General features: G+C 57.9%; 1 protein-coding gene across 1 annotated transcript; it reads right to left on the reverse strand.

The window, feature by feature from the left end:
- Positions 1–10033: 10033 nt before the first annotated feature.
- Gadd45b (growth arrest and DNA damage inducible beta) lies at positions 10034–12096 on the reverse strand. The gene is made up of 4 exons (XM_004865781.4): positions 11789–12096; positions 11583–11684; positions 11029–11251; positions 10034–10769 (listed from the first exon to the last, which is right to left on the reverse strand). Exons 1-4 carry the CDS (start codon positions 11830–11832, stop codon positions 10656–10658), a joined length of 483 nt encoding a protein of 160 aa, XP_004865838.1. The 5' UTR covers positions 11833–12096; the 3' UTR covers positions 10034–10655.
- Positions 12097–12447: the final 351 nt, after the last annotated feature.

A 12447-nucleotide genomic window follows, 5' to 3' on the forward strand; every position in this document is an offset into this window, starting at 1 on the left:
CCCACAGCGTGGACAGATCTGGCCTCAGCGCCCGGCTTGCTGGGTGGCATCAGAACACCCACAGGCCCTCTCTGAGCCTCTGGTGCAGACGAGATGGGTGGCCAGGTGTGATGCCACATGCCTGTCATCCCAGCACTCTGCAGTGCTGAAGCAGGAAGATCGCAAATTCAAGCCCAGGCTGGGCAATTTATTGAGACTTAGTCGAAATAAATTAAATTATAAAGTTGGCTGGGGATGTAATTAAGTGCGAAGGCTCTGAGTTCAATCCCCAGTACGGCCACTATTACTACTAATACTAATAATAATCCCAAATAATTCAAGTTTTAAATCCAGACAATAAAAAAAAATCCCAGCACTCTGGGAGGCTGAGGCAGGAGGATCTCAAAGCCCAGCCTGGGCAGCTTAGCAAGACCCTGTCTCAAAATAAAAGGGGCTGGGGATGTAGCTCAATACAAAGTCCCTCAGTTCAATGCCCAGTAGGTGAGAAAAAGAAAGCCGCTTTCTTTCTCCAAGTGCCCCCTCCGCGGGATCCAGCAGCGGAGGGGGTGACGTCATCCGCAGCCTGGCCCAGCTCCCGCGCGGCCGTCACGGGCGCTCCTGCGCCAGGGAATCCCGGCCCCCGCGCGCCGGAGGAAACCCATGACGCCAGCGCCTGCCGCCCCAGACTTCCGGGGAGGGGCGGGACAGGGGCGGGCCGAGTCCCGCGAGGCCGCCCCACCCCCACGTCTGCCCGGGAGCGAGTGCGTTTGCTCCCCGCCACCCCCACTCGTGCACAGATGCACACAGACGCCTGTGCACGGACGTTCTGCAGGCCTGGTGTGTAGGCATGCACGAGGCCCTACGCGAGTGTGTGCAAGCCAACAGCTCTGGGCCCGGCCCGGAGTGCACAGCGCTCCAATGTGTGAGGAGTGGGGACTTGGCCTGATTCTGCAAATCCTGGGGCCGAGGAGGGACACACACACACACACACACACACCCCTCACAGACTCTCGCTCTGCAGGTGCCCGTGGCCTGTGGGCGTGGGGCCTCTGCGATGACTTGGGAGGCTGTTAGCTGTCTCCCCAGCAGTCTGGGAACTAATTACTGTCAGGACGAGACGGCTAGGCTGGGAAGATGAACACATCCAGCGTCTGCGGCCCGTCTGGTCTGCAGCCCCTGCGGCGGCGTCCCGGGGCTGCGGGCTGTGGCGCAGCCCTGGTGGGGTCCGGCACGACCTTGGTGCTGTCCGGTGGCGGCGCCCGGGAGAGCCGCGCACGGGAGAGCCGCGCACGGGTCTGCAGGCCCCCGGGCGGGGTGGGGGCGGGGAGCGCCGGTGCTCCTATCTGCTGTGTATGTGTGAGCGAGACAGGGAGGGAGGGTGGCGACTGTCTCCAAGAGCTAAGATGGGTAATAACCCTGTGTACCCCGTAAAATCATGGCTTCCCAGACGCCCACACCCCGCATTATCCAAGAGGGGTGAAAATTCAGGAGGTGGGTGCCCATGGCAGCTGTTCTGCACAGCTGAGTGCATGCTCTGAGCAAGTCTCTCCCCGTGCTGGGGATTATGCTCCAGAGAGTGCTGAAAGAGGACAAGCCTGACGGACACCAGACACAGAGGACACAGCATGGGCTCCATGGACAGGAAACGCCCAGGACAGGCGACTCCAGAGACAGGAAGTGGACTCTGGGGCTGGGTGTGATGAAGAGGGACTCACTACAACAGGGACAAGAGAGGACTACTGCGACCAGGGAGGTGTGTTACATCTTGATCGTTTGATAGTCGCCACTGGATGTTTGTCAAAATTCAAGTTGTACATTTAAAAAGTATGAATTTAAGCCAGGTATGGTGGTGCACACCTGCAATCCTAGGGAGGAGGATTACAGTCTGAGCCCAGCCTGGGCAACTCTTCGACTTAGCAAAACCTTGTCTAAAAATAAAATAAGGGCTAGGAGTGGTAATCCCAGCACTCAGGAGGCTGAGGCAAGAGGACCCCTGTGAGTTCAAGGCCAGCCTGGGGTACATAGCAAGAACGTGCCTCAAGAAAGCAAAAATATGTAAAATCAAACAAACACATGCACACACAGACACACTTCCACCCAGATACCCATGTGCAAACACATACAGGCACACACACACACAACTATGGACGTGCATGCCAGCCAGCAGGGCAGGAACCCCATCAGGGGACAGGAAGCAGCCTTCAAAGAAGGAGCAGATGCGGCTGTGTGGCTAGGACTGGGTCTCTGTCTCACCCCTATCCTGTGTGTCCATCCATCTTCAGAAGTGGCCTCTGCATCTGTCCCCAGGGAGGACTTAGCCTTCCCTCCCCAGAGCTCCCACCCACCCTACCACCCCTCCCCCTCCTCCCAGTGAGGTCCCCACCTTTCTGTCCCCACCCCTGCAGTGCTGGTGCCGGAGCCCTGGGAACTGACTGTTTCTGGGAGTGAGAGGAGGGCCGGTCATCTGGTTCTCATAATGCGCCCCCCCACTGGACAGGAAGACCCTCCCCTCTCGTCCTCAGTTTCCCCTCAACTGCAACGGAGAGGGTTTCTAAGGGTGTCAGAGCTGCTTTTCCAAGACACGTGCCCTGCACAGATTGGACACCACCACCCCAGCTACCTGTGTCCACAGCGGTCTGCAGCCACAGCCTAAAAGTCCCAGACACTCAAATCTTGAGAGGGATGATAGAGGGGGATCTGGGCTCACCAGGCCCCGGGAAGCCCTGGACCCTGGACCCCTGTGGCCTTGCAGAGGAAGCCAGGAGAGGGGTGACACTGGCAGATGGCAGGGAGAAAAGGGGGGGAAATAGTGTGTGCAAATAGATGTCCCAAGCCGGGTGTGGCTCATGCCTGTCATCCTAGCACTGAGAGGCTGAGGCAGGAGGATCACTGTGAGTTCAAGGCCAACCTAGGCCAATTAGTGAGTTCAAGGCCAGCCTGAATCACACAGTAAGACTCTGTCTCAAAAACCAAAAATAAATAAGTAAATAAGTGTCAATCCAGGAGGCCTTGGCTCTCATTTCCACTGGTGAATAAATAAAATTGGACTCTGCTGCTTTTCCTGATTGGCCAGAAGGGACTCACAGGTGCATGGTAGTGAGAGGTGATTCCTACTCCTGAAAGCGTCCCTAATGTCAGCTCCTAGGATGTTTCTGGCATTCATGGTGCACAAGTTGCTGGTACTAATGGGCACCGAGGGCTTCCTTCCACATTGATGTTAACCAGACACTGACCAGGTGCTGGGGGCACGGGGTGTGCATAACAGCCATCTCTGTCCTATTGATTTGTGAGGAGTATGGGCCCCACCCTCCGCAGGGCGACTGCAACACACAATTGTGAGTGCGCGTGGATGCACGAGTGTGCAGGGCCCAGGACAATGCGAACACATGCGCATGTGCACCGTGAGCACTCAGGTCCACCCGGGCCCTGTGTGGACCTGTGCAGGCTGCCAGCCGCGCCCATCCTCCAAGAGCGCCCAGGGCAGGTGGGGCTGGGCAGGAAGCCGCTCCCAGCTGCTGTGCCCAGTTTCAGGGAAGCCAGGGACTGGCACAGTGCCCATGGAGACTGCCAGCCCTTGCATCTGCCCCCCCCCCGCGCATTCTCGGAAGACCAGAGGCTCGGCCCCCTCCTCCCCAGAGTGCACCTCCCAGGCCACACCGAGGGTGCCACGTCACCCCTGCAGCCCCCCAAGTCACAGCTACAAGAGATTCAGCAGAGCAGCGCCTCTACCCTAGAGGGCTAACCTGAGGGACACCAAAAGGACCTTTGGAGAGGGGGTGGGTGCCCCGCAGGATGCTTCCCACCCAAATTGGCACATACGCCCTTCAGGTGGATCTCAGGACAGAGTGGATAGTTGTTTTCTAGATTTAGGGATTTGCACTTTTGGGGGGGGGTACTGGGGATTGAACCCAGGGCCTTTTCACTGAGCTACATCTACAGCCCTTTATATTTTTATTTTATTTTATTTTATTTTGATATTTATTTTCAAGACAGTGTCTTGCTAAGTAGCTAAAGTGACCAGGCTGAGTTTAAACATGAGATCCTCCTGCCTCCGACTCTCAGAATGCTGGGATTACAAAGACAATTTTTTTTTTCTCCTCCTCCTTTTAAAAACTTTGGGGGGGGCTGAGGATTGAACCCAGGGCTTCCCATGCAAAGATAACCTCCTTGCACTGAGCTACACCCCAGCCTTACAGTGAGCGTAGAACTTGAAACTGTCTGAGGCACCCTTTCGGACTGGACTGCACACTAGGGTGCGTGTCAGAACGTGGGTGCAGGCGTTGGCTTGCATAGACGTGGCTTTTAGAAAGCGTGGGCTGTCTCTGCTCAGGGCTCTTTTCCAGTCCATTTGTGAGTCCTTCTGTGTCCTGGGCAGGTGTGAATATCCCAGCGACTGCGCAGAGTAGGCCTTGCATGTGAGGAAAGTGGCTGCGAGCAGAAGGTCATGCACTCGGGGGTCCACCCAGCGGGGATCTGCACGTAGGATGCAGCTGCACACACAGTAGACTTCGTATGCAAGAAAGCGGCTGCACATAGTAGGCTCCAGGGCGGCGGCCGCAGCCCGTGCAACTGAGCACGCACCCGGGCTCCGCGCCTCGCGGTCCGGCCGGGCAGGTCAGGCAGCTCCGCGGGGCGTGGGGCGGGAGGCCTGGCAGGGAGTCTATTCCGGGCTCTGGCGTGGTGCCCGGGCCCTGCGCGCCAGGCCGCCCGGGGCAGGCGCCTCACACAAGGAGGGTCTGTGCAGACGCCCGCCTGCCCGCCCGCCGGCCGCCGCCGGGGCCGCCGAGGGCGCGGAACACGCCCCTCCCGCGCGCGCCGCAGACTCCGCGCCTGGCGGGCACCAGAGCGGGCCTGGCACCGCACACTCCGGAGGGGGTCGGCGGCCGGCGCGGGGGCTCAGAGTGCACAGGCTGCGCGCCCAGGGCGCACCGGGGAGGGGGCGCTGGAGAGGTCCGCAGCCCCCACAGATGGGGACACCAGGGGGCAGACCCCCGAGTTCGCGCGCTTGGAGAGTTCTGTCTCTCGCGTCCCGCCCCTGTCTCCAATTATCCAATTTAAGGAGCAGGGAAGCTGGGACTCTTGCCTGCTGGGGAGGGCAGGAGGGGCGTCTGGGGCCCAGGTCAGCGCCCCTTTCCGCCCCATAGTGTCTGGCGAGAGGGCGGGGTGGCGGGAGGCATAATGAGCGTTCTCGGGGTGGCCCACTCTGCAAGAACGCTCGGTTGCAGCGTGGGAGGGCCGCTCGCCTTTTCCCGGTATTGGGGGGGAAACTGAGTCAAGCTTGTTGACCCCTCGTGGCTAATAAATGGCATGGACGGGATGCAGACGCAAAGCTCAACTCGGCCGCGACGCCTCCCTGGAGGGTCTGAATTCTGCCCTTGCACGCGGTGGAGGGATTTATGGTGCGCCTGCGGTGTGCGCAGCACAGATGTCTTCCCACACTGGCACGCCTGTCATCCCAGGCTTGAGGTCCCCGGTGCGTGTGCTCGCGCCTGCAACAGGCACGGGCGCGTGAGGAGGAGGGTCTCTGCGGACAGCTCCCCTCCCCCTCCCCGGGGGCCTGGAAGAAGCTCCTCGTCCAGAGGAGGGAATGGGGTGGGAACCGGAGGGGTGAGGAACAATGAAGGAGAAGAATAGGGAGAAGCGGGCGAAAGGAAACCCGCCCCTGCCCCTCCTCCAATTGTGGCTGCGGTGTTGCTGTGTGGCTGGAGGATCCCATCGGCCTTCGGATTTGTGCCTCTTCGGGTCCTTCTGGGTCTTGGGGCGGTCCTGGGACACCTTGGCTCCCTGGGACGGCAAGCTGTTTGTTCTATGCTCACCACCCTGGGGGTTTGGGGGGCTCCGCAGCTGCCTCTTTGCAGGACCCCACTTCCTCCAAGCAAACCCACTCCCTCCTCTCCCTCCTCCAGCACCCAGGCTGAGCCCTTCCAGATTTCAAACAACCTAGGACAAAGGCCACACCCTGGGAAGAGAGGTCCAGAGGGGGAAAATCACCTGGTGGAAAGGACCTTGTGACAAAGGATGGAAGGCTGGAGAGTGCAGTCCTGGGTACCTGCGGGCAGGAAGTCCTGGTGGAGGCTTGCAGAGGGGTTCGGCCTGGGACCAAGGCTAGAACTGTGTCAGAAGTCAGGAGGAAGCTGTCCCCAGGCCGCCTCTGGATTCCTCCTGCAGCTTCCTGGCAAAGGGGACACAGGGTCTAGGAGAGAGGTCAGTGTCCCTGGCACCTCGATGCCATGTGACCTGGCAATCGAGAGTGTGCCTGTGCGTTGCCAGGGCACCCAGAAGTCTGAGAACTTCTATGCAGTGGGTGAGAGGATCAGGTGTGGCTCCACAGTGAGCACTCTTCGTGTGGGCACCAGGCCCTGGGTTCCAGCCCCAGCACCATAAGGAAAATAACAAAAAAAATGAAGCTGGGCCTAGTGGCACAAGCCTGTCATCCCAACACTCGGGAGGCTGAGGCAGGAGGATTGCTACGAGTTCAAGGCCAGCTTGGGCTAGATAGTGAGACCTTGTCTCAAAAAACCAGAAAAACAGGGCTGGGGATTTAGCTCGGTGGCACCGCATCTGCCTCGAAAGTGCAAGGTCCTGAGTTCAATCCTTGGTACCAGGAAAAGAAAAACAAAAACAAAAAGCAAGACAAGAACCAAGGACAGAGTTAAATATGTCATTATAAAGGGGGCAGATGGGAAAGGGGAAGCGGGCAGAGCTACTGAGAACCTCAGCTGTGCCCAGCCTGGTGGGCTTCTTGGAGGGGGAGTTGCATGGGCTGAGAACACAAAGTGAGCAGGCAGAGCATATGGAGCCTGGCCTGGGTCCTTGTGTACAGCAGGCAGTGATCCTGAATAGGAGCTCAATGTGAACTTTCCATGCCTGACCTAGTGCCTCCGGGTGTGTGTCCTCACCCACATGGTGCTGGTATACTGCTAGGGTCCCAGGCACACAATCGGGGACCACACCAGGGCTGACCATGCAGCTTCCAACTGCAACCCCAAGGCACCTGCAACAGACACAGGCCCACAACATGCAGGCACCAGACAGCACCAGACACAGAGGACACAGCACGGGCTCCATGGACAGGAAACACCCAGGACCGGTGACTCCAGAGACAGGAAGTGGACTTGTAGGTGCTGGCGCTGGGGAAGGGACAGGTCTGCCCATGGAACCAGGCCTTTTTTGGGATGATGGGAAGTTCTGGAATTAGGATGATTTCACAGCATTGTGAATGCTGCTGACTTGCATGCTTTAAAATGATTAATTTTATGGTATGTGGATTATATCTATAATGATATATATGTATCATATATATCTGTGAAAAAAATTCTAATTTTTTTCTTTTTTTGTTTTTTTTTTTTTTGTTGTTGTTGTTGTTGTTTTAGAAAAGGTCTTGCTATGTAGCCCAGGCTGGCTTCGAACTTCTGGTGATCCTCCTGCCTCAGCCTCCTGACTGCTGGGCTTACAGGCATGCACCACTGCACTGAGCTTTCCATATCTGTCCTCGTGCACATGATTCTGTGTCTGTGCACAGAACTTGTGGCCACATGTGCTGGGGGCAGTGTGTGTCTCTTTGACACATGTGGAAAGTGAGCCCAGAGAGGCTGGGAGATTTGCCCAAGGGAAATGGGTGAAGCTGGGATTTGAACCCTGTGCCAGGAAATACAAGGGTGGACGTGAGCATGCGACAGCGTAAAGAGACATTCTGTGCATGCCTCTGGGTGTGCACATGTGACTGTGCAGCAAGGAGCATGCCATAGTGTGTGCGTGCATTTCACACCCGTCTGCCTGCAGCCTGAAGCAGACATGGCCAAGTGTGGTGTCCTCAACTCCAAAGAACACACGTGGTATCCTGGCACCCTGTCCCGAGGGCGGGACTGAACCCTGGTGACTTTTCACTGGCCTAGCGTGAACTTGAGAGGAGATGCAGCCTCCCATCCACGCTCTGGGGCTTCCCCAGGGCTCACTAGCCAGGCCCCAGCTGGTAATCTCAGGAGGCTGGGGCAGGAGAATCACCAAGGCCAGTCTGGACTACATAGTGAGACCCTGTCTCAAAAACAAAACAAAACAAAAAGAATAAGCAAAACAGACAAAATCAGGAAGTGTCTCAGCTGGATCCTGAGCCACAAGAAAAAGTCAGCATTGCTGACTGTCTTAGTTATAATTTTGAAATTTTGTTCACCATAGGTTTTCTCTGCATTCATTGGAATTTTTAAAATACTGCCTGAAAACGTCCTGGCCCACTGAATTTTTAAAAAATGTATTTATTTTGCAGTGCTAGGTATTGAAGCCAGGGCCTTTGCACTGAGGTCCGTCTGCAGTCTTTCTTTTTTTTGAGACAAGGTCTTACTGTGTATTTTAGGCTGCCCTTGAACTCACGGCATTCCTCCTGCCTCAGACTCCTGAGTGCTGGGATCACAGATGTGCACCACCATGCCTTGCTGCCCACTGAATTTTTTTTTTTTTTTTTTTTGGTGTCAGGGATCGAACTCAGGACCTTGAGCTTGCAAGGCAGGCTCGGTGCCACTGAGCTAAATCCCCTGCCCTGCCCACTGAATTTTTAATTTTACACAGAAGCTGTGCCTCACAAAAGTCCCAACTCTGCCAGTTCACAGGGTGGCTGTGACAGGATTGTAGGTCACCCTGGAAATTCACAAACCCTAGTAAGGGTGCAAGTAGTGACAGTGTAATTATAGCCGGTTGTTTTTAGACTTTCTATGTTGAGCATATATAATCCAAGGGTTGCAGTCATTGAGCGAAGGAATGTAGATTTCAGTGCCTCCCTGAACAATCCACAGGGTATATTATGTATTATTCCCATTTTTTAGAAGGGGAAACTGAGCCAGGAGAGGTTCACCCCCTCCCCTCTCTGCACCCTCGGGTCTCACCCTGAATCTCTCCCTCCTCCAACCCTGTGCCTGAACCCCTAAATTCTCTGGGCTCCCCTTCTAGCTCCCCTATATCCCCTACCCCCTCTTCCATCCCTTGAACCCCTAAGACTCCAACTAATTCACCCTATCCAACTCCTGAGTTTCCCGCCCACTCCAGGCTCCCTCCCCTTTTGGGGCCTGTGGTCTCCCCAGTTAGGTCCCCTCCCCCGCCCCAGGAGGGATCCCCGTCCCTCCCCGAGGCTTCCCCTCCCCCCCTCGCGGGGCTCCCCCAGCCCCGTGACTCCCCCAGCCCAGTGACTCCCAAGCTCCCAGGGGTTTCCCCTGCGCCCACGCGGGCTCCGTGGAAAGGTCGCGGCCTGCGGTGGGCCCCTCCCCGCCCCTGTACTTCTGTTTCCCAGGCCTGGAGCCGAGAGGACCCCAGAGGCGCGCACCCACCCTGGAGGCGCGGTGCGGGGAAACTGAGGCTGGGCGTGCGCTGGGTGCCCCGGGAGGGGCGGGGCGGGGCGGGGAGGGGGGGGGGAGCGGCGCCGCGCCAGTAATTTCTGGAGAATTAGATGGCGACTGAGTTTCGGTTTAGCAGCAAAAGGCAGCCCGTGCCAAGCCCGGCGGGGCTGGGAGGCCGCTTCCTGGGGTATTTTCCTGCTTGTTGATTTTAGTTTGGGGAGAGCTCGAGAAAAAACACTTTTTCTTTGGGGCAATTAAGAGGTAGAGGGCTGGTCTGGGTGGCTGTGGGGTAGGGGAGGCTCTTCCGGTAAGGAGGGGAGCCCCCACAGGAGCGCCTCCGCAAGGCCGGAGACCTCGCTGTGTGGTCCCAGGGGTCCCCCTCCCGCCTGAGCCTTGGGCTTCGGTGCAGGCTGGGGGTCAGGGCAGCAGCCTGCACTGTCACCCCGGGGTGGGGAGGGCGCCAGCGTGGGTGCAGAGCTTGGGGCTGGCAGAGCAGCCGGTAACAGCGTGGCACGGTGACCAAGTTTCTTAATAAACCCTTAATTGCTACAGGGCAGGAGGAAGAAAGGAAAAAAAAAAAAAAAGGCTAAGATTTGTGGAGCTGGGTGGTGGCGCCTGCCGCCAGGGAAGAAGTGCTGTCGCTGCAGAGGCGCCGTGCTGCTAAATGGGGACGTAAGTGACACTTCCTGGTGAGCTGGAGGGGCGGCTCACCTAAAGCACACCAGGACCAAGAAGCTTTAGAAATTTATTACAAGGCCAGCATAGTAGAAATAAAAATATAAGTCTGTACGCTTCCCGGCTCTTTCAGTGGTCCCCGAGTAACAAGAAGTGCAAAGTAACAAAATAGATTGTCTCTGATTTGCAAGCTGGGAGTTCCTGGGTACAGAACAGCACAGCCCCAGCTCCCAGCTGCTAGTCCTGCAGAGGGCTCGCCCTCGGTCATCCACATTTCGTCTGCAGATGTCTCTGGTCTCCAGAAGGGTGGGGAACTCCGTGGTTCTCCCGATCCCCGCAGTGTCCGTGCCAGCCCTCTGTGACACTGGGAGAAGGCAGCTCCTCCCTCTGGCTGCTGCGTCCCTGAGGCCTGGGCTCCCGGGTCCCCTTCTCCTGCTGGCCCGGGTCCCTGCTTCTCCACTTCTCCTCTCTCGGTGGCCACCTCGGGAGATGCTTCTGGCTCTGTCCCCCTGCGGGGGGAGGTGGTCGCACATTCCCCTCTCCTCGTCCTCAGTCTCAAGTGACTCTGCCCCCATGGTCTCATGGGTTGGGTTGTTTTGGGGGGTGTTCTGGTGGGGAGGGGATCAAATATTTATTTACTCATTTTCGGCAGCAACAGGTTTTGTGGCTAGGAGGCCCTCAGCGTTCCTGCAGAGAGATATAGGGGACCCACTGATTGTTGCCCCGGCTCTCCTGGCAGTAACTGGCCACTTCCACCAAGCCGTGGCTCTTCCAAGCATCCGTGTGCGGGTTCTGGGGGGAGAAAAAGGACAGTTTCAGAGGGAGCCCCCGGGAGTGGGTGGGGAACATCCCGTCCCACCCCCTCTTCGGGAAAACAGGCAGGCTGCAAATAGTTGCCCAAGTGACGAAGCCCTGTACCTCGGCCCACGGGACATGCCAAGCATGGCTGGGCGCTGAGCTGGTACAGGCCGGCCGGCCGAACTCTTTGTTGACAAACAGGAACCCAGGTAGATGCCCGGGCGGGGCGGGGCGGGGCGGGGGCCCAGCTCACCGTGACCAGGAGGCAGTGCAGGTCTCGGGCCTCGGTGGCACCCTGCGTCTCAGCCGGCTCTCCCAGCAGCTCTGCCAGCCGCTGCATGCCCGACACCCTGACGATGTCAATGTCGTTGTCGCAGCAGAAGGATTGGATGAGCGTGAAGTGGATCTGCAGGGCGATGTCATCTTCTTCCTCCTCATCAATGGCCAGGAGGCAGAGGACCACGCTGTCGGGGTCCCTGAAGGGGCGGAAGGGAGAAGGTGGGTCAGGTGAGGACGCCACAGGAAGGGCCACTGAGGGAGCACCGAGAGGGCTCAGGGGCTAAAAGAAACCGAGGGAGGGAAACTGCAAGCTGCTGGCGGCGGGACAAGCAGGACCAGGGCTCACAGAGACCTTACAGGTGAGTACTTGCAAATGACCAAGTGTCAGAGTACTGCTGCAGCCCCTCCCCCCAAAGAGCCTACAAGACAGGTTCACAGCGGGGAGCATCTGGAGGCGTCCCAGCCCCACGCAAGAGCCTGCAAAGCGGAGGGCTTCCCACCGCCCCAGTCGGGGAGGGTCTGACTCACACATTCATCAGCTTGGCCGACTCGTACACCCCCACAGTGAGGCGGTCCTGACGCTGCGCGGCCACCAGCAGCTCCTCCACCGCGGCGGTCACCGTCTGCATCCTGAGGACACACCAGGAGGATCAGCGCCAGTGGTGCCCCCGAGCAGCTGCCACCCGGCCCGGCCCGGCCCAGGCACCTCCGGCGGCGGGGACCCCGGGACTTACTTCTGAGCCGCATTGTCGCACGTCACGAGCTCCTCCAGCGTCATGGTGCAGTTATAATCCACAATGATGCGCCCTACGACAGTCCCCAGGGAGAAATTGCAAAATCCGAGCCAAACAGCTCCAAATCTTCCCAAGAAGCTTGAATCTTCCAAGAGCTTCCGGTGGCAAGCAAAATCCCCTTCAAAAAGAAAAACTGAAAAAAAAGTAAAAGAGCTTGCAAAGTCTTTAGCGAAAATAATCCAGGGAGCGGTGAAATAAAGCGTCTTCCTCCACAGTTTGAGCGATCTGAGCCGGCAGTAGCCGGCGCCACCTTTTATAGACTTGAGGGCTGGGCGTTACCTGGGAAGATACTGCACACTTCTTCCATTGGCGGAAAAACAAAAGCAAGAGTAGCAAACGCTATGATTGGTCGGCGGCGAGAAGGGGGAGGAGCGCCTCGCAAGGGCGCCCCACGTGGGGGCCAGAGCTGGGGGGGCCGAGAGTGCCAGAAAAGAAAAAAAAAAACAGAAGTTTTTCTCTTGATTTCCCGGCAGCCGCGCCGCGGTTCGGGGCGCGCGCGGGATTTCCAGCGCTTGAGGCGGCCTGGACTTTCGGGGGGGGGGGGTTGGAATCCCCTCCTTGTCCCCGGAGAGTCCCAAGCCCTAGCCTTTCCCAGGCTC

The sequence above is a fragment of the Heterocephalus glaber genome, unplaced genomic scaffold, assembly GCF_053883595.1.
Source record: "Heterocephalus glaber isolate CG9 unplaced genomic scaffold, H.glaber_assembly_v1.0 deba00001760, whole genome shotgun sequence".
Lineage (NCBI taxonomy): Eukaryota > Metazoa > Chordata > Mammalia > Rodentia > Bathyergidae > Heterocephalus > Heterocephalus glaber.

What these genes read in the sequence shown, in the direction of transcription:
- Gadd45b (XM_004865781.4), bottom strand. Translation starts at nt 11,832, where the DNA reads ATGACGCTGGAGGAGCTCGTGACGTGCGACAATGCGGCTCAGAA. An exon ending in TGCGACAATGCGGCTCAGAA is followed by an intron (nt 11,685 to 11,788) that starts GTAAGTCCCGGG and finishes GTGTGTCCTCAG; the next exon opens with GATGCAGACGGTGACCGCCG. An exon ending in TGCACTGCCTCCTGGTCACG is followed by an intron (nt 10,770 to 11,028) that starts GTGAGCTGGGCC and finishes TTCTCCCCCCAG; the next exon opens with AACCCGCACACGGATGCTTG.